Source organism: Orycteropus afer, unplaced genomic scaffold (assembly GCF_000298275.1).
Source record: "Orycteropus afer afer isolate SDZICR_OR568_19922 unplaced genomic scaffold, OryAfe1.0 scaffold00368, whole genome shotgun sequence".
In the NCBI taxonomy this organism is placed as follows: domain Eukaryota; kingdom Metazoa; phylum Chordata; class Mammalia; order Tubulidentata; family Orycteropodidae; genus Orycteropus; species Orycteropus afer.
In genome coordinates this window covers 2138814-2161277 of record NW_006921955.1, presented here as the reverse complement: position 1 = coordinate 2161277, position 22464 = coordinate 2138814, and the positions used below count along the sequence as shown (strand labels likewise).

The window sequence follows — 22464 nt, the reverse complement described above, 5'->3', positions numbered from 1 at the left end:
CAAGAGGAATGGTTTCAGTCTCTCTCCATTGAGAATAATGTTGGCTGATGGTTTTGCATAGATGCCCTTTATTATGTTGAGGAATGTCCCTTCTATTCCTGTTTTGCTGAGAGTGTTGATCAGGAATGGGTGTTGGATTCATTACTGCAATGTCTTGATTACTGTGGTATTTTCATTTTTATGGTGGTAAATATAAATGTAAACAAAGTATCAGCATTATTTTACATGTACAGTGACACTAATCATGTTGTTCAGCTATCATGACTATCTGTTACCAAATTTTTCCATCACCTTAATATAATTTCAATTTCCCTAAGCAATGAGTTTTCCTTTCCCTGCCCCTGCTGCCCACCTCTGGTATACCATTACTAAACCTAAGTCTCTATACACATGCCTATTCTAGATACTTTATGTAAGTGGGATCATTCAATATTTCTCTGTTTGTCAGTGACCTACTTTACTCAGTATGATATTTTCAAGATTTATCCATGTTGTTAGCATGTATCAAGTCTTCATTTCTCTTTATGGCTAAGTAATATTCTATTGTATGTATATACTACATTTTATTTATTCATTCATCTGTTGATGGACGTATTGGTTTCCACATTTTGGCTTTGTGAATAGTACAGCAGTGAACATTGGTGTCTAAGTATCTGTTGACATTTCTGCTTTCAATTCTCTGTGGTATATATCTAGGAGTGGAAATGCTAGATCATATGGTAATTCAGTGTTTTGAGGAATGTATCCAACCCCACTGCCAACAAGTTGGATCCCACTCATAGCGATCTCTCCCTGGGTTTCCTAGGCAGTATCATTACAGAAGTAGATTGTCCCATCTTCCTTCCTAGGAGTGGCTGATGGATTTGAGGAAAGTAGCTATATAAAAAATACTGAAATCAGATACATAGTCCTCCTACTCTCCCCCTGCCACAAGGTTTTTGGCTGTTCTAGGTCCTTTGCCTTTCCATATGTACTTTAGATTCAGCTTGTCAATATCTACAAAGCACTTGTTGGGATTTTGATTGGCTTCACTTTGTGGAGAATTGACATCACAACAATATTGTCTTCTAGCCCATGAACAAGAAACATCTCTCCAGTTATTTAGGTCTTTAATTTAGCACAGCAGTTAATGATTCAATTGTGTCCCGCCAAAATAATGTATTTTAATCCTAACCCCTATACCTGTGCTATTATCCCATTTGGGAATGTGTTTTCTTTGTTACGTTTATGTGAGGCAGTATTATTAGTACACAGTATACCTTAAGTTAGTCTCTTTTGAGATATAAAAAGATCACATTAACATTAAAAAAAGAGGGGGAAGGTTGGGGAGACCAGGTTTGCTGGTCTGATAGAGCCTGATGGAACCACTAAGACTATGGCCCCCACCTGCGCTTCAGGTCTGGAGTTGAACCCACTCCTGTGGCTTCCAGTCAAACAAAAGATAGGCATATGAGCTGAACATTTGTGTTAGGTAGATACACCCCTTGGAGAGAACAATCATGGGGGAATAGAAGGGCTTTGTATGCACAGGGAGACAGCTCAGGGGGCAACAGTGCATGGAGGGGAAGGACACAGGGAAGAGGTAACTATGGGAAGTTGGCGGGGGAGCTGTTGCATTGTGGTAAATTTAAGTCAGCGTCATGAGACAAAGTATATGTGAGCTGCAGTATGGAAAGTGAATTTGCTCTGAAAACTTTCACCCAAATCACAATTAAAAAAAAAAAAAAAATCAAATTAAGCAAGCAGGCAGGCACAGAGGGGAAGATACACACCACATTATCACCAAGGAACCTACAAATAGAGCTGAAAAGAGGTAAGGGCTTTCCCACAGAGTGGACAGAAAAGAGCCTTCTCTTCAAGCCTGTGCTTTGAAATTAGGAGAACGTCTAGCTTCCTAAAAGGAGCTCTGGTGGTGTAGTGATTAATGCATTTGGCTGCTAATTAAAAGGTCAGTGGTTCAAACCCACCAGCAGCTCTGCTGGAGAAAGATGAGGCAGTCTGCTTCTGTGAAGATTTATAGCCTTTGGAGGGCCTATGGGATAGTTCTGTGACCTAAAGGGTTGCTATGAGTCAGAATCGAATCAATGGTGGTGGGTTTGTTTTTTGGTTTCTAGCCCTCTGAACTATGAGAATATAAATTCCTGTTTGTTAAAGAACCCACTTGCGGTATTTCTATTACAGCAGCACTAAATAACTAAGAGCAGTACTTTATGATTTTCAGTGTATAGAGCATGCACTTATGTCAAATTTAAGCATAGGGAGCTCTGGTAGCGTAGTGCCTAAGGCAGTGCTACCAGAAGGCTGGCGGTTCAAACCCACCAGCCACTCCTCAGAAGGAAGATGAGGCAATCTGCTTCCGTAGTGATACCGTCTTGAAATCCCAAGGAGGGGTCGCTATGAGTTGGATCCAACTCAATGGCACTGAGTTTTGTTTTATCTTACAACCTAGTTAAACTCACTTACTAGTTCTAGTAGTTTTTGTGTGTTTGTTTTGGTAGATTCCATTGCATTTTCTACATAAACTATCATGTAATATACACTTTTACTTTCTTTCCAGTGGGGATGTCTTTTATTACTTTATTTCAAGGCAGGCTGGAAACTCCAGTATAATAATGTTGAATAGAGTGGTGAGATTCAGGTTTTTCTTCATTAAGTAATGTTACCTGAGCTGTAAGGTTTTTGGAAGATTGTTTTTATCAAGTTATGAATTGGAATCAATTTGAAGGCATTCCTTTATGTTTTACCGAGAATTTTTACCAGGAATAGATGTTGAATTTTGTCTTATTTTTCCTGCATCTTTTGAGATGATCATACAGTTTTTCTTTTTTGTCTGTTATTATAGTGAATTATGTTAATTTTTTTTCTAATTGTAAATCAGCCCTGCATTCCTCACTAGATATGATGGCTTATCCTTTTTATATATTCTTGGATTCTATTTGATAAAATTTTGTGAAGAAAGTTTTGTATCTGTGTTTACAAGGGATGGTCAGTGGTTTTTCTTTGTTTGTTTTGGTTGCAGGGTAATGCTGGCCTCAGCAGCACCTTAATCTTCAAAGTGACATCTTTGCTCTTTAACACTTTTGCTAAAGGAGCAGGGAGGCTGCATCTTCTGACCTCCTCTAACCCCACAAGAGGAGGACAGAATCACCATCAGTGGCCCAAGACTCATCTCTACTAGACCATATGTGCCACCTCCCTCCAGCCCTTTCACCAACCCTGACACCAACCGTTCCTCCCACAGCACCCGTCACCTCTCTGCTGGGTTCAGTAAATTCACTGCATTGGCCACACAGAACTCAGAGATTATGGGTTTATCAGGGAAGCAGCAGGCTTCTTCAAGTTCAGGAACACGCTCAGTCTTTCTCAGCCCACTGTCTTTCAGCTGACAGTGTCTCTCAGTCTTTCTCCCAGCAGTGCGTGTCTCTCTGTCTCTCTTTCAGCAATGCATGCCTCTTGAGTCTCTCTCTCAGGAATGTGTGTCTCTTGTGTCTCCCAGCTGGCAGGGAGAGAGTCCTTCTTCCTCTAAGATGGCTCCTTTTGAGCCTGACAGAGTGACCAAACTAACCAATCCCAACATCAGAATTCTGTACACCTGAGAGAGAGAGAGTGAACTTCCCAGAAAATTACTTTGTGCTGCTCCCAACAGAAATAACCTCAGGTGGATAATTTTAACACTCAGGAGCTAGTCAGTTGCTCGTGGCAAATTCCACCACAGAGTTTACAAAAACTTATGGCTAGAAAAGCCACACTATGTAGTTTAGTACACCGTGACTTTAAAGAGGTCTTTTGTAGCAGATTTGCTCAGTGCAGTACATCATCTGATTTCTTGACTACTGCTCTCGTGGATGTTGATTATGGATCAAGTAAAATGAAACAACTTCATAGCTTTTCTCCATTTATCATGATGTTGTTTATTGATCCAGTTGTGAGAATTTTTGTTTTCTTTATGTTGAAACTATAGTGAATTCTATAGTCTTTTCTCTTCATCAGTAAGTGCTTCAAGCCACCTTTACTTTCAGCAAACAAGGTTGTGTCATCTGCATGTCATAGGTTGTTAATAATTTTTCCACCAATCCTGATGCTGCATTCTTCTTCATATAGTCCATCTTCCCAGATTATTACCAATCACTATAACTATAGTAAAAGCATACAATCCTGATACACATCTTCCCTGATTTTAAACTGTGCAATATCTCCTTGTTCTGCTTGAAATAAATAGCCTCTTGGTCTATTTATAAGTTCCTCATGAGCACAATTAGGTGTTCTGGAATTCAATGTAGTCCTAGGTAACTATATATCTGCTTTCTGTTTATAGATTGCCTGTTTTGGGCCTTTTATATAAATAGAACCAAAAAATGCAGTTATTTGTGATGTGCTTCTTTTCTTTAGCATAATACTTGCAAGCTTCATCCAAGTTGTAGCATATATCAGCACTGCATTCCTTTTTATTGAAAATAATATGCCATTTTGTGAATGTACCACATTTAAAAAATTCTGTCATCAATTGATAAACATTTGGGTTGTAACTACTTTTTGGCTCTTAAAGAATGATCCTGGACTTCCGGTAAGATGGAGGAATAGGCAGACAAGCAACACAAACCCTCTTCAACAAAGAAAAGAAAAACCAATTGACAGAGATACAGAAGATAATCCTGGAACCCTAAGCTTTGAAAGGAATTATACAGAAGTGGATTAGGCACCAACTAGTGGAAAAACCTGAACAAAAACAGTGAGCTACAGAGACTGTCGGAGCTGTGGACTGTCAGCTACTCTGACGGGACGAACAGCCCGAGTATTTCCAAGTGGTGTTGGGACCTGAGAATTGACCTAAAGATCAGCCCTGGTCACCAAGGGCTATAGGGATATCTGCGCTGGTGGCCTATGACTAGGAAGGGAAACAAAAAGGAGGGAGAAAACCTGAGCTGTTGACTTTCTGCTGTGCAGAGGGCACAGCCATTTTGATTGTTCACACACAGCAGCCATTTTGGATATTTAAAGTGACTGAGGGCACAGCCATATTGGATATTTAAAGCGACTGAAGGTGCAGCCATTTTGATTGTTTACATGAGGCAGCCATTTTGGATATTTAAAGTGACTGAGGGCGCAGCCATTTTGAATGTACAAGCGATGGCCATTTTGAATATTTAAAGTGACCGACAGCGTAGCCATTTTGAGTGCTTACAAGTGGTGGCCAGTTTTGTATATTTAAAGTGACTGAGAGTGTAGCCACTTTGAACCTTTACAAGTGGCAACCATTTTGGATTTTAAAGTGACAGCATTCTCATTCGGATTTCAGGGACTTAAGAATAGGCTCTATTTACCAAGGTCGGCAGGGACATACGAGAGACTGACAACAGGAAAGGAGACAGATGGTGAGTGTGTAAGTGCTGTCAACTAGTGACTAGAGGAACACAGCACAGTACCCTGCTTGAGTAGATAACATATAAACAAAACAAAATGAAAATCGTGGGCAAGTCACTCCAACATACAATCACCAATTAAATATAAGCACAAAAATGTTACAATGCATCGGAGACAGCAGAGGATCACAGTCCACACAAAGAAGCAAAATAAAGCAGGACAAACAAGGGACCAGGATACAGACCTAAAACACATCCCTGAGGAAGACATAGTGTTTGAACTCCCTGATAAGGAATTCAAAAGAATTATATTTAAATATCTTCAGCGAATTGAGAGACAGATCAAGGAAAACACAGAGAAAACCCTAGAACAATTTCAAGAGACAATACAAGAACACAATGACAAAATAAATGAAAAATTAGAGATGATACAGAATCTACAGACAGAAATCCAGAAGATTAATACTAAATTTTCAGAAATAGATAAGACATTGAATGGGTAAAGGAGCAGAATTGAATCAAGGAAAGACAAAATTGGTGAAATTGAAGGCAAATACCTGAACACTTCTTTGGAAAGGGATCAGTCAGAAAAAAGATCAAGACAAAATGAAGAAAGCCTAATGTTCATGTGGGACACCATCAAAAGGAATAACCTACGTGTAATCAGATTCCAGAACAGGAAGAGACAAATAAAACCACAGAGAAAATTTTCAAAGATTTGTTGGAAGAGAATTTCCCTGGTATGATGAAAGATGAGAATATATCAATTCAGGAAGTCCAGTGAACCCCAAACAGGATAGACCCCAAAAGAAAATCACCAAGACATATCATCATCAAACTCATCAAAACCAAAGACAAAGAAAGAATCATGAGAGTAGACAGGAAAAACAAAAAGTTACCTACAAGGGGCAACCAATAAGACTAAGCTCGGATTTCTCAACAGAAACCATGCAGGCGAGAGTACAGTGGGATGGTATATATAAAACACTGAAGGAGAAAAATTTCCAACTAAGAATTATGTACCCAGCAAAATTGTCCCTCAAATATGATGGTGAAATTAGGACATTTCCAGATAAGCAGAAATTAAGGGAATTTGTTAAAACCAGACCAACCTTACAAGAGATCCTAAAGGGAGCCCTTTGGACAGAGAACCAACAACAACTGACCATTAACACACATGATGATATAACCCAGAAACCAACCCAGCTATGGAAGTATCCAAACTAAAGAAGCCTACAAAATTGTTAAGAGGGAACCAGAGACATCAATTGACAAATGAGGAGCCACTCCTCAGAAGGAAGGTTGGGCAATCTACTTCTGTAGTGATACTGCCTTGGAAACCCAAGGAGGGGGTCACTATGAGTCGGGGCCGACTCGATAGCACACAACAACAACAAACCAAAAGAGGGAAAACACTGTGTCATTACAGAACTTCTAGATGGTAGGGAAGTCAAGACAACTACAAGATAGAATGGACTGTTCTAAACTTGGGAAGAAAACTATAAATCATAGGGCAACCTCAAAGAAACCTTCACATCAAAAAAGAGCACCAGCACTAATATTCAGCAAATACTAAAACAGTAGCAGTGAAGGAAATGATAATATAATTCATAAAAAAAATGAGCTCAGCATAGAAAATTACATGGAACAAAGAAATTGACACCACAAAAAAGCATATAACAAAAATGACAGCAACAAATTCATATTTGCTGATAATTACTTATTGTCAGCTAGGGACTTATCTCCAAGATTTATAGTGGAAGAGTGGATGACCAAACTATGGTACATGTACATAATGGAATGCTATGCAGCACTAAAGAATAATTAAAGAATAATGTAGAGTCTGCAAAACACCACGTAATATGGATGAACTTGGAAAACATTACGCTGAGTGAAGTAAGTCAATCATAGAAGGACAAATATAGTATTAGTTCATTGTTGTGGAGGGTCTATGGGCAGGTTTATATATGAAGGGAAACTTTCTTTTTTGGTTGCAAGGGGTGGAGGGGAGGGCTGGTAACACTGCAAAAAAAAAGGCATTAAAAAAATGCTATATACATTTCTGTACATCTTTTTTTGTGAACATGTTTTTATTGCTCTTGGATATATATACCTAGGAGTGCAACTGTTGGTCACAGATAACTCTTTTGAGGAACTACTGAACTGATTTCCAAAATTCCATTTTATATATATTTCTGTCATCAGTATATGAGGGATTCCAATTTCTCAACATCCTCTTCAGTACTTGTTATTATCTCTCTTTTTGTATTATAACCATCCTAGTTAAGTGGCACAGATAATTTGGTTTAAACCTATCCAGCAGTGCTGCAGAAGAAAGGCCTAGTGATCTTCTAAGAATGATTACAACAAAAAACCCAAAAACCAAAAAACCCTGTGAAGTTCAGTTCTACTCTGAAACATATGGGTTGTTGTGAGTTGGAATCAGCTTGATGGCAATGGGTTTAGGTTTTTGAGTTTAATGAGTGTGAAGTGGTACCAGCCATTAGTGTTTAACTACTTTGTGTTTTTATATTAAAGCGGATTTCTTGTAGGTTGTTGTTGTTGTTGTTATGTGCCACCAAGTTGAACCCGACTCATAGAAACCCATCCTTGGGTTTCCAAGGCTGTTTCACTACAGAAGTAGATTGCTCAGCCTTCCTTCTGGTGGGTTTGAACCGCCAGCCTCCTGGTTAGCGGTCATATGCCTTAGGCACTACTAATAATTTCTGCCTTTTAATTGGAGTATTTAGACCTGTTATACTTAATATAATTATTTACATGCTTATGTTTAAGTATGTCATCTTCCTATTTGCTTTCTAGTGATCTCTTTTATTGTTCTCTTTTTCTGACTTATTTTGGATTAATTTTGTATTGTTTATTATTTCATTTTTATCTCCTTTGACAAATTGTTTATTGCTATTTTAGTTGTTGCTCTAGGATTTTGAGCATAGGTCAATGGAGTTTTTTTCTAAGAAGCCAGATAGTGAGTATTTCAAGTTTATGGGCCGTACAGTCTCTGGTGTAACTACACATCTCTGCCCTTGTAGCAGGATAGCAACCATACACAATATGTAAATATATGGGCATAGCTAAGTTCCAGTCAACCGTTATTTATAAAAACATATTGCTGCCCTGTTTGTTTGCTAGTCCCTGACTCATTATTGTATAGATTTTCACTTATAGCAGTCTACTTTTAAGTGATTTATACCACTTTTTGTATATATAAGACCTTACAACAGTGTATTTCATTTCTCCCTTCCCAGTGTTTGTGTTATTGCTGTCCTATATTGTTTTAGTATAGTGAAATATTCACATAACAAAATTAACCATTTTGTTGAAGTATATGATTCATAATAAGTGTTATACAACTAGTGTCTCTATCTAGTTCTAAAACATTTTTAACATCCCAAAAGATAAGTCCATGCTAATTAAGTAATCACTCTCAGTTACTCTCTTCTTCTCCTCCTTCTAGCCTCTACTTTCTGCCTCTTTGGATTTACCTATTCTGAGTATTTCATATAAATGGAATCATATGTCAGTGTCATTATATTCACAAGTTCTTAGTGAAAGATTGTAGCAAAGTATGGACCCAGCACTTGTAATGGCATGATTAACAGGCATTTCTTACTCACAGAGTAAACAGGAAAGGGATGATTAGAACAGGATAAATCATCATTAGCTTCAGTTTCCCAAAGGTAAGCTCCCATCCAAAGGGTCATTTCACATCCAAGCACACCCTAGTTCATGTTTTAGGAGAACACCTCTCCTAGGATTAAATACTAATAGGACAGTCATGTCTGTGTGCCAAATAGAATGTATATAGAACAGGTAGAAGAAGGGATAATGAAAGGACAATAAAAGATAAAAAGAGATTATAGAGGTAGAAGGCTTCCTGTAGGAAGTGGACATCATTTATTGTCCCTGTTCAGGCTATTCTAAATTTACTGGTCCCAGAGAACAACCTTTCCTCCTTTACTCCACTAAGAAAGAGTTCTGGATTTTTCAGAGGGCAGTCATCTTTCCCTAAAACACATGTTGTTGTTGTTAGATGCCATCTAGTCAGCTCCAACTCATACCAACCTTGTGTACAACAGGACAAAACATTGCCCAGTCATGCATCATCCTCACATCGATCCATCTTTTTGAGGGTCTTCCCCTTTTTTGCTGACCCTCCACTTTAACAAGCATGATATCCTTCTCCAGGGAATGGTCCCTTTTGACAACATGACCAAAGTAGATGAGAAGTCTGGCCATTCTCACTTCCAAGGAGCATTCTGGCTGCACTTCTTCCAGGACAGATTTGTTTGTTTGTTCTTTCAGTCCATGGTACTTTTGGTATTCTTCGGCAACACCACAATTCAGAAGTATCAACTCTTCTTCAGTCTTCCTTATTCATTGTCCAGCTTTCACAAGCATATGAGGCAATTGAAAATATCATGGTTTGGGTCAGGCACACCTTAGTCCTCAAAGTGACACCTTTGCTTTTTAACACTTTAGAAAGATCTTCTGCAACAGATTTGGCAATTGGAATAAGTCATTTGATTTCTTGGCTGCTGCTTCCATGGGTGTTGATTGTGGATCCAAGTAAAATGGAATCTTTGATAGCTTCAAACTTTTCTCCATTTATCGTGATGTTGCTTATTAGTCCAGTTGTGAGGATTTTTATTTTCTTTATATTGAGGTGTAATCCACACTGCAGACTGCAGTCTTTAATCTTCATCAGTAAGTGCTTCAAGTCATCTTCACTTTCAGCAAGCAAGGTTGTGTCATCTGCATATTGCAGGTTGTTAATGAGTCTTCCTTCAATCATGGTGCCCCATTCTTTACATAGTCCAGTTTCTCGGATTATTTGCTCAACATGCAGATTGAATAAGTATGTTGAAAGGTTATAACCCTGACTCCCACCCTTCCTGATTTTAAACCACACAGTATCCTCTTGTTCCGTACAAATGACAGCCTCCTGGTCTGTGTACAATTTCCTCATGAGCTCAATTAAGTATTCTGCAATTCACGTTCTTCACAATGTTATCCACAATTTGTTATGATCCACACAAGCTTTTGCAGAGTTAATAAAACACAAGTAAACATCTTTCTGGTATTCTTTGCTCTCAGCCAAGATCCATCTAACATCAGCAGTGATATCTCTCATTCCACATCCTTTTCTGAATCTAGCTTGCATTTCTGCATATACTGTACTTTAAGTCCATTGAAATAATGCTAGCGATCACATGATAGAATTTTGCAAGGCCAACGACTTATTCATTGCAAATACCTTTTTTCAATAACACAAACGGCACTATACAAGTGGACTTCGCCAGATGGAATATACAAGAATCAGATTGACTACATCTGTGATAAGAATTGATGGCAAAGCTCAATATTGTCAGCCAAAACCAAGCCAGGAGCTGCTTGTGTAACATCAAATGCTCATTTGCAAGTTCAACTTGAAGTTGAAGGCAATTAAATTAAAACAAGTCCACGAGAGCCAGAATATGATCTTGAATATATCCCTCCTGGATTTAGAGACCATTTAAAGAATAGATTTGATGCTTTGAACACCAATGACTGAAAACCAGAAGAATTATGGGATGACATCAAGAACATCATCCATGAAGAAAGCAAGAGGTCATTAAAAAGACGAGAAAAAAAGAAAAGACAAAAATGGATGACAGAAGAAACTCTGAAGCTTGCCCTTGAGCAGAGAGTAGCCAAAGCAAATGGAAGAACTGACAAGATAAAAGAGCTGAATAGAAGATTTCAAAGAGCAGCTCAAGCAAACAAAGCCAATTACTATAATGAAATGTGCAAAGACTTGAAGTTAGAAAATTAAAAGGAAAGAACATGCCCAGGGTTTCTCAAGCTGAAAGAACTGAGGAAAATATTTAAGCCTAGAGTTGCAATATTGAAAGATTCTATGGGCAAAATTTTGAATGATGCAGGAGGCATCAAAAGAAGATGGAAGGAATACACTGTCACTGTACCAAAAAGAACTGGTCGATCTTCATCCATTTTAGGAGGTGGCATATGATCAAGAGCCAGTGATATCGAAGGAAGAAGTCAAAGCTGCACTGAAGGAATTGCCGGAGCATAGGCTTCAGGAATTGACGGAATACCCATTGAGATATTTCAACAAACAGATGCCCCGCTGGAGGCACTCACTCGGTTATGCCAAGAGATTTGGAAGACAGCTACCTGGCCAACTGACTGGAAGAGATCCATATTTGTACCCATTCCAAAGAAAGGTGATCCTGCTGAATGTGGAAATTATCGAACAATATCATTAATATCGCATGCAAGTAAAGTCTTACTGAAGATAATTCAAAAATGGCTGCAGCAGTATATTGAGACAGAAATTCCAGAAGTGCAAGCCGGATGCAGAAGAGGACGTGCAACAAGGGATATCATTGCTGATGTCAGACGGATCTTGCCTCAAAGCAAAGAATACCAGAAAGATGTTTACTTGTGTTTTATTGACTAAGCCAAAGCATTTAATTTTGTGGATCATAACAAATTGTGGATAACATTGAGAGGAATGGGAATTCCAGAAAATTACTTGTACTCATGAAGAACCTGTACATAGGCCAGGAGGCTGTCGTTTGAACAGAACAAGGGGATACTGCATGGTGTAAAATCAAGAAGGGAGTATGTCAGGGTTGTGATACCATATGTGATATCACCATATGTGATAGTTGGAGCTTTGTGTCAACTTGGCTGGACCACAGTTCTGTGTGGTTTAAGCAGTTGTGATGTGGGTTGTTCCCATGATGGGATCAGATGTATATGTTTTGAGCAGCCAATCCATTGAAAGGGCGTTTCCTTAGGGGTGTGGCCTGCTTCTAGTATATTTATGAACATCCTGGGAAAAGGGACATTCTTCTGTGGACCAGGATTCTGTTGTGCTGCCTATAACTGTCCATGAGTGAACAATCCACCATTCAGCCTGGAGATCTTGGATTCGTCATTTGTTGGAGTCAACAGCTAGTGTACTGCCTGTCAACCTTGAGCTCATCAGCCCCTACAGCTGTGTGAGTTGGGAAAAACCTCCATCTTGATGTTTGATCCAAGAACTTTGGACTTGCCAGTTTCTATAACTGTGTGAGCCATTTTCCTAAGATGAATTTCTCTTTCTCTCTGTGTATATAGAAGCTTTATTGGTTTTGGTTCTCTAGAGAACCCAGTCTAACACACATACTTATTCAGTCTATACGCTGTGCAAATATCTGAGAAGCTGGACTATATGAAGAAGAACATGGCATCAAGATTGGAGGAAGAATCATTAACAACCTGCGATACACTGATGACACAACTTTGCTTACTGAAAGTGAGGATGACGAAGCACTTTCTGATGAATATTGAAGAATACATTCTGCAGTATGGATTACATCTCAATATAAAGAAAACAAAAATCCTCACAACTGGACCTAAAGCAGTATCACGATAAATGGAGAAAAAATTTAAGTTGTCAAAGACTTCACATTGCTTGGTTCTACAATTGATGCCAATGGAGGCAGCAGTCGTGACATCAGATGATGTATAGCGCTGGGCAAGTCAGCTGCAAAAGACCTCTTTCACGTGATGAGGAGCAAAGGTGTCTTCTTGAGGACTAGGTTGCGCCTGACACAAGCCATGATATTTTCAACCACCTCATATACAAGTGAGAGGTAGACAATGAATAAGGAAGATGGAAGAAGAATTGATGCTTTTGAATTGAGATGCTGACGAAGAATGCTGAAAGTACCATGGACTGCTAAAAGAAGTAACAAATCTGTGCTGGAGGAAATGCAGCTGGAATGCTCCTTGGAAGTGAGAATGGCCAGACTTCGTCTCACCTCCTTTGGTCATGTTATCAGAAGGAACCATTCCCTGGAGAAGGATGTCATGCTTGGTAAGGTGGAGGATCTACGAAAGAGGGGAAGGTCCTCAACAAGTTGGGTTGACACAGTGGCTCAAAAATAGCAGGGATCATGGAGTTGACATGGGACTGGGCAGTGTTTTCTTCTACTGTACATAACGTTGTTGTGAGTCGAAGACGACTCGACGGCACCTGAGAACAACAACAACGTGCCCATTAACAGTTAGGAACATGGTGAGGTCAATTTTGTTATAGCACACTTGTGCATCCAGCAAATACAATATGTGACCTTTTGTGACTAGCTTTTTTCATTTAGCATGTTTTGCTAAGTTCGCCAATTGTAGCTGTATTATTTCTTCATTCCTATGGCTGAGTAATTTTATGCATATACTACACTCTGGTAGCACAGTGCCTAAAGCACTTGACTGCTAACCACGAAGCTGGTGTTCAAACCCATCAGCCACTCCTCGAAAGGAAGATGGAGCAATCTTACTTCTGTAGTGATACTGCCTCGGAAACCCAAGGAGGGGTTGCTATGAGTCGGGTCCGACTTGACAGCACATAACAACAACAATTTTTATCCATTAGTGGACATGTGGGTTTTTTATTTACCTTTTGACTATTGTTAATAGTACTACTGTGAACATTCTTGTACAAGTATTTGTTTAAGTACCTGTTTACAGTTCTTTTGGGTATATACTTAATGAGTGGACTTGCTGGCATACGGTAATTCTGTGTTTAACTTTTTCAGGAACTACCACACTGTTTTCCACAGTGGCTGCACTGTTTTACATTTTTACCAGCAGTGTGTGATGGCTCCAGTTTCTCCATCTCCTAGCCAACATTTATTTTCTGATTTTTTTTTAATAGTCATCCTGGTGGGGGATGTAAAAGGGTATCTCATTGTGGTTTTGACTTACATTTCCCTAATAGCATCAAGAATCTTTTCCATACTAATAGCATTGAGAATCTTTTCATGTGCTTTGTTGACCATTTGTATATTTCTTTAGAGAAATGTCTATTCAACTCCTTGGTTCATTTTTAAATTGGATTGCTATTTTTCTTGTTGAATTATAGTTCTTTTGTATATTCTTGATACTAGACTTTTATTAGCTAAATGGTTGCAAATATTTTCTCCCATTTTCTAAATTGTCTTTTCACTTTATTGATAATGTCTTTTGATGTTCAAAAGTTTTTAATTCTGATAATGTCCATTTTATTTTTTTTCTTTTGTTGCTTGTGCTTTTCTTATCAAATTTAAGAATCTTTTGCCAAGTCTGTCATGAAAACTTACCCCTGTGTTTTCTTCTAACAATTTGTTTGTAACCCTTATATTTAGTTTGTTGATCCATTTTGAGTTTTTTATATGTTGTCTAGTGTGGATCAACTTCATCCTTTTGCGTCTGGGTTCAGTTGTCCCAGCACCATTTATTGATGAGACTGTTCTTCCCTTATTGAGTCATCTTGGCACGCATAGCAAAAATCATTTGGCCTTAAACATATGGGTTTATTTTTGCACTCTCAATTCTGTTCCATTGGTCTGTATATCTTTTCTTATGCTAGAACCACACTATTTTGATTACTGTAGTTTTGTAGTAATTTTTGAAATCAGTAAGCTGAGTCCTCCAACCTTATTCACCTTTTCAGCATTGTTTTGGCTGTTCAAGGCCTCTGCAATTCTATATGAATTTGAAGATCAGTTTTTAATTTCTGCAAATAGAGCTATTGGAATTTTGATAGTGGTTGCTTTGAATCTCAGCTCTTCATGATCTTTTAAAGAAATTTAAATAATAAGAAAACCAAGTATTTTCTATTTATCTACATAGTTATCATTTCTAATGGTTTTCATTCTTTTTTTGTACATCCAGATTTCCATCTGGTATCAGTTTTCTTCTGCCTGAAAGATTTCCTTTAACATATCTTGTAATGCACTCCTGCTGGTAATGAATTCTTTGTTCTTTTTTATGTCTATTTCGCCTTTGTTTGTGGAGCTATGTTAACAGATTGTGCCCTCCCCAAAAGAAAGAGAGGGGGGAGGGGGAGAGAGGAAGAGAGAGAGAGAAAGAAAGAAAGAAAACTTTGTCATTCTCTGGTTTGTTTTCTGATAAGAAATTCGTTGTCATCCTTACCTTTTCTCTTTTAGAAGTGATGTATCCTTTTTCCTCTGGCTGCTTTTAAGATTTTCTCTGCATCGATTTTAAACAGTTTCATGATTTACCGTGGTGTAAATAGCTTAGTTGCTAGCTTTTTTTTTTTAAATTGTGATTTGGGTGAAAATTTATAGAGCAAATTCACTTTCCATATAGCGGTTCACATACAGTTTGTCTCATGACATTGACCACAGTTTACCCCAACGCATCAGCTCCCCTCCTACTTCCTCCCGATAGTTACCTGTTCCCTGTGTCCATCCCTCCATGCACTCCTGCCTCTTGAGCTGTCTCCCTGTGCTTAAACAGCCCTTCTTTCTCTCATGATTGTTCTCTCCAAGGAGTGTATCTACCTCAGGTAAATGTTCAGCTCATATACCTGTCTTTTGTTTGGCTGGAAGCCACAGGTGTGGGTTCAATTCCAGACCTGAAGGGCAACTAGGGGCCATAGTGGTTCTACTAGACTCTATCAGACCAGCAAACCTGGTCCCCCCCCTCTTTTGTTTTCCCCCAAATGATTTTGAGTTTTGTTCTACATTGTTCTCCCTCTCTATTCAGGATCTCCTGCATAGATCCCCCTCCAAGTGGTTAACAGTGATATAGTTGCTAGTTTTTTGCAGATTTTAATTTTCATCAACTTTGGAAAATCTTTAGCCATTATTTCCTCAAATATCTTCCTCCTCTTTGCTCCCTCAGGGACTTGAGTTACCCATGAATTAGGCTCTTTGAAGTCATCCCACATGTCACTGATAATTCTATTCATTTTTTTTTAAGCCATTTTTTTTCCTGTGGGTGGTTGTATTGCTGTCTTCACATTCATTCATTTTTTGTACGTGGTGTAATGTGCTGTTTATACCATCCAGTATATTTTTCATCCCATACATTGTGAGTTTCATCTCTAGAAGTTCAATTTGGGTCTTTTTAAATATCTTATATGTCTCTACTTAACATGTTCAGTTTGTCCTCTAGTTTCTTGTAGAATTCTGTTATAACTGGTTTAATGTCTGTGACTATTAATTTTGCCACTGTCATTTTGAGTTTTGATTGATTTTTTTCTCCCCTCTCCTTTATAGATTGCTGTTCTAGTTTCTTTGCTTCCTGAGTAATTAGTGATAGGATATTAGTGGTTGGCTTTGTGAATTTTAACTTGTTGGGAGCTGGATACCTTTGTGTTTCTACATGAGCTTTGTTCTCGGATGTAGTTAAGTTATTGGGTAATAATCCAATCCTTTCCAGTTGACTTGTAAGCTTTGTTAGGTGGGACCAGAGCAGCATTTAATCTAGGTCTAATTTTCTCAAACTCCTCTGAGTACTTAACCTGCCGCTTTGTGGATTATTAGATATTTCCTTTCATCTAGTGGGAGTAGGAGATGTTTCTTGGGGGTTATGTGTGAATGATGGGTATGTTCTCAGATACCTTCTGGGTGGTGGTTTCCTAGCTTGAGATGATTTCTTCACAAACCTGCACTGACCATTCCTCAACTGTCTTTTGTCTGCAGTTCTTGAGCCTATACTGCCTTGTCTGCCTTGGTTTCCCAGAGAGGCTGCTGGGTAATACCTTGGTTCTCCATTTTTGTCCCATGGCGGGAAATTCCTTCCAGGGGTGAGTGGGGGCTGTTGTGGAGTTCTCCACTTTACTGCCTGTCAGGGTCACTGTTTTTCGTTACCTGATATCCAGTGATTTAAAAACCATTGTTTATTCATACAGTTTTTCAAGTTTCACACAGGAGGTAAATCTAGTTCCTGTTACTTGACTGGAAGCAGAATTCTCCACTTCAGTTGTTTTTGAAGAGCTGTCTAGGATGCCCAGGCTGGAAGTGTGGGCAGATGCAAGGATTCTGGGTAGAGATGGGCAGGCCTAGACAGGAACTGTACTTCACAGCTTCTAGGTGTCACACCTTCTATGACTCATCATTTACATACAAAATCTGCATGTTCAGCTGTTAGAAGGATTTTTTGAGTGTTTGATGTTGGTTTCTGCTGGCCACAGTGGGTTCTCTTTGGTGGCTGAGGTCTACTCTATCATGTACTCTCCAAAAGTACTGCAGACCCTCTCGTTGCTCATTGGCTGGTAAACAAAAATGACTGCTTGTCTGTTTACTCACCATGGAACAAGGACCTTGGAATAGATGCTGAAATCAGCCTGCTGTTCAGGGCCAGGAGTCCCAGCTCATGGTCAGCCTCAGCACTAGGGTTGCCCTTATCTTCCTTGGGAGACGGGCCCAGGGTAGGACAGGTGTTGTGTGCATTTGACAGTTTGAGATTTGGTCTTCCCACTGGGACCAGGAGGAAGGATGAGAACAACAGCAACAGAAATTATAGAGTTGAATTATAGAGTTGAACTGATTTGGTTTGAAAAGAAAGAGTTTTTCCTACCATCTTTCACAGAATAGGCATTATATTGATTAGGAGGAAAGCCTAGCACAAGCCTTGGTTCTGCCTGGAACAGGGAGAGTAGTGTGGGTGACACAGGCCTTCAGCAGATGAGCCACGCCAAGGGAGGGGTGATCTGGTGCACACTTGGAGCAGCCTTCCCTCTGGCTCCCAACTTCAAATGCAGTCAGCACTGTGAAGGGTGTTTTCCAAATTCTTTTTGCTCAAGGAGCTTTTCCTCCACTAACACCATTTCATACATTGCATACATACGTGCTCTTTGAAGTGGAACTCCAGGACACGTGTTGTCACATGAAGTCTTTTGCATCTTTGTGTGTCCCAGATTCCCTGCAAAGGACTGGGCTTCTTAAGCGCTTTAGCAGCTTGTTGGGATTCTGTTTAGACAAGGCCCTGATTTGCTTAACCAGTTCCCTATTTAGGGAGAAATGAGTTTCTTTCTTCCTTTCTTTTTTGAATAATAAACAGCCCTGCTCAGTAAACATCCTTGTACATATCTACCCATCATTATTTTCTTGTACTAAATTTCTAAACTTAACATTAAAAAGTGAATCAGTAAAATTACTATTTCTCTAAAGAAAAAGAAAAAAAAAAAAGGTATTCGTTTTCCTAGTTCTTCAGAAACCCTTCCTTGACTTTGCTTTTCAGTAGCCCTCTCTTGATTTTGTTTTCCTTCTTTGAATCAGGACCCTTGTAAAGAGACAAGAGAATAGAGATTAGAGAAAGGACTGACTCCTCTGCCTCTACCTGTGGGTTATCATGATGGGCTAGGGCACACTCTGGGCTTGTTTCCTCATCGGTGGAATGGGAGGATTCAGCAAACCCACAGGACTCCCAGGGCAGAGAGGATGGGCTATGCATCAGTCCCTGGTAGTCATTTCTCCACTCAGCCTCTGGTTTGTCTCATAGACTCTGGTTTGCCACAAGCCTGAGGAAGGGCAGCTTTGCAGAGCACCAGGTAAAAACTAGGAACTGGGAGTAGAATTGGGGAACAAGAGTCTTCTTCAGGCAGAGGGCAGAGACTCTTCTGCATGGACCACTGGCCTGGGCAGGGCATGGGCCTTGCATTCAAGATGGTACTTTAGAGCAGGTGAGCTTGGCTCTGTAAGGCTGGGCCTACTGCATCAGACTCTGGTTCACCACCTGCACTCAGCAGCAGTCCAGGGCCTGGGTCACAGATGAGCTAACTGGATGTGATTGCATGAATGAAGCAAGGATGAGCCCTAGTAGGTTGCTGGCAGGCTCTGTTGACACCCTCTAAGTGATGGTGCCTACCTTGAGGAGGAGTGCAAGGGAGTGAACAGTGCCAGGTAGGGGTGAGGCCCAGCCTCAGCAGTCACTCCTTTGGGCACAAAATGTTGCTCAGATACTGTTTTTTTTTAAATATTTTAAGTTTATCTTTTATTACAGTTAATCACATTAACCTCATTTGTGCTCAGTGGAGTTTACATTGTACATACCTGCATAACCCCCTCCAGCCTACCAGGGTCCTTTTGCCCACTCCCACTTAAGCCCTCTCCCCAACCTACCCTGCCCCTAGGTACCACACTCTGATTTCCTTCAGCTGTTTCTTGGCTTTTTCGTCTTTGCAGTTGTGCAGCATCAGGTTGTGCTCTCATGACAGTTTGTCTTGTTTGGCATGGTGTCCATGGGTCAGCATGTGGGTTGTGAACCTCAGGAATTATCAGTTTGGGTGGTGTTTGCCCTGTGGCTCCAGGACACTTTTCTCATCTATGTCTGTGTCTCCCAACTCAGGCATTTGGACAGGCGCACACGAACCACAAGAAGGTGGCAGCAGATGGTGAGAGCAGGGAAGAGAGTCTGATCCAGGAGTCGGCCTCCAAGGAACAATACTACGTAAGGAAGGTGCTGGAGCTACAGACAGAGCTGAAGCAGCTGCGCAACATCCTTACCAACACCCAGTCAGAGAATGAGCGGCTTACCTCAGTGGCTCAGGAGCTGAAGGAGGTAAGGCAAAGGGACAGGGCTGTGGTCTGTTGCCACAGCATTGCTATGTAACCCACCTCCCAGCTTTCTGTGCCTGAAAAAAGCGGTATTTATGATTGCTCAGGACCTCAGGGTAGGAAGTAACTCTGTGAGCCAGGCTAGGCTCATGTGTCTGGTATAGCACCTCACCCAGCATGGCTCAGCTGGGATGTTTTCTCTGTTCCATGTGCTCTCTCATCTTCTAGCAGGTGTCACTTTGGTGGAAGTAAAGGATCGAGAAGGAGAGGCACATGACATTTTTAAAACCTTTGTTTTTATTTTATGTGCTGCTGTCTCATTCATTGGTCAAAGCAGGTTCCACAGGCAACCAGTGCCCACACAGGCTAGGTGATGAGACTGGGACAAAAGGCATGGGCAAAGAGGACTGCTTCTTGGGCAGTAGTTCAGTCAGCAACTCTAGGGTCCAGTCTGCTGCTCACAGGGATGTTTCAGGCTGTGTTTTGTTTACCTAATACTGCTCTGACAAGAATATACCACAAATGGGATGGCTTTAACAAACAGGAGTTTATTCTCTTACAGTTTGGAGGCATTAAGTCCAAGTTCAAAGTGCCAGGCTCTAGGGACTAGGTGAAAGCCCCTCAACCTTGGATTTCAGCTTTGTCTCCTGCTCCCAGCCTACTGGAACTAGAGGCTTTTTCTTTACTTAGCTGCTGGCTGCTGAGACTGACAAGCCCAAGGTTGACAAGTAAAAAGGCACAGTTCTGAAGTTACCAAACCACACAGCAGGCCATTAATTCAAGTCCATTGAAAGTTCCAAGGTTGGCAAAGCATGGCAGGCTGCTGAACAGTGACACGGCTACATGCAGGGTTCAGGCATGCCATAAGCTAGAGACTGTTCCCCAAGGCTTCTCCTTATATACAGGAAGAAGACCACATCCCTAAGGCAGCTACTAAGCTGCTCACAGTAGATTCCACCATGGAGTTGATTACCAGTCTCATCCTGGGGAATACTACTTTCAGCTGCCCAGCCACTCAACCATGCCCAGCCAAGTTGACAAGTTGACACACAAATTTAACTACCACAGGCTGGCTTTTCCCTTTCCCCTTCACTGCACCCATCTTTCCTTAGGGAATGCTCTCTCACTTGGGGCTGCACTTGCCCAGGCCTGACTGTTGGTAGGAAAACAAACCCAGATGCTCCATGGAGCTGATGTAGGATGGATGTGTCTCAGAATTGTTGTTAGGTGCTGTCAAGTCAGTTTCAACTCATAGTGACATTGCTGTGCTTAAGCCCATCATCACAGCCATTGTGTCTATCTTACTGAGTGTCTTCCCCTTTTCTGCTGTCTCTCTACTTTATCCAGCATGATATCCTCCTCCAGGGACTGGTCCCTTCTGACACCATGAGTGTGGTATAGTAAATTGCATGGTATGGCTTTTCTAGCCATAGTCTTTGTAACTCCCACTTAACCATGAGCAGCTGAGTAGCTTCTTGTTAAAGCCATCCACCTGTGGCAGCATGAAGTAATTTTCTGGGAAAGTTCACTTCTCTCTCAGGTGTGTAGAACTCCAACATTGGGATTGGTTGGTTTTGCCACTCTGCCAGGCTCAGAATGAGCCCTCTTAGAGGCAGAAGGAATCTCTCTGTCTACTGGCTGAGAGAGATATGCTGCTGAAAGAGCGAGAAAGACGTGTGTGACTGAGAGAGAGAGAGACCCACACAGCTGAGAGATTGAGACGTGCAACTGAGAGAGAGAGAGATGCCTGGCTGAGAGATGGCACCAGTGGAAGCAAGAAGCATGAGACAGAGCAGCAGGCTTACCTGGCTCACAGAGGCAGATTCCAGGCTGAGAGGCCAAGGGCCAGAGAGGTGTATATAAGGGTGCAGCAGAGGGGAGATTGTCCTTACTGAAGAACTGTATCCTAGTGTGTTCTTGAACTTGAATTGTAGCCTGTTGCTTTCCTAATAAACCCCTTAATCTGTGAGTTTTGTGTGGCCACTGCAGTGAGTTATCAAACCCAACAGAGAGGTGGTAGGTGCCACAGGATGGATGGAGTCAAGGTTGTTAAGAGGCCTGGAGGGTGGCAGCATGTCTGGCCTCGTTGGAATAGGCCTTGGGCTGCTGATGGTGTTCTTGTGGAGTAATCGGAGGTCAGAAGATGCCACCTCCCTGCCCCTTTAGCAATGACCAAAGTATGAGAGATGAAGTCTGGCCATTTTCATTTCTAAACAGCATTCTGGCTGTACTTCCTCCAAGACAGATTTGTTAATTCTTCTGTTACCCGTGGTACATTCAGTATTTTTAACCAACACCACAGTTCAAATGCATCAGTTACTCTTTCGTTTCCTTTATTCATTGCCCAGCCCTCACATGCATATCAGGCTATTAAAAATACTGTGGCTGGTGTCATGCGCACTTTTGTCTTAAAAGTGATCTTTGCTCTTAAACACTTTAAAGAGGTCTTTTATAGTAGATTTTCCCAATGCTATATATACTTCATTTTATTTCTTGATTGCTGCTTCCATAGGTGTTGATTCAAGTAAAATGAAATTTTTGACAACTTCTTTCTTTTCTCCATTTATCATGATGTTGCTTATTGGTTCAGTTGTGAGGATTTTTGTTTTCTGTATGTTGAGGTGCAAAAACGGCAAGGAGGCCCCATGTTCTGACCTCCTCTAACCCTACAAGGGGAAGGCAGGATTACCAGCAGTAAACCAAGGCCTATTACTGCAAGGCCAGACATGCTGCCTCCCTCCAGCCCTTTC

At 40.6% G+C, this 22464-nt stretch overlaps 1 protein-coding gene across 1 annotated transcript in view; it reads left to right on the top strand.

Annotated features, from left to right (window-relative positions):
• Positions 1–22464, top strand: part of BICD2 (BICD cargo adaptor 2) — a 174369-nt gene that overhangs the window by 96320 nt on the left and 55585 nt on the right. The window contains exon 2 of the mRNA XM_007953013.2: positions 19506–19718. Coding sequence (XP_007951204.1) covers positions 19506–19718 — 213 coding nt within the window. The remainder of the gene's footprint in view (positions 1–19505; positions 19719–22464) is intronic.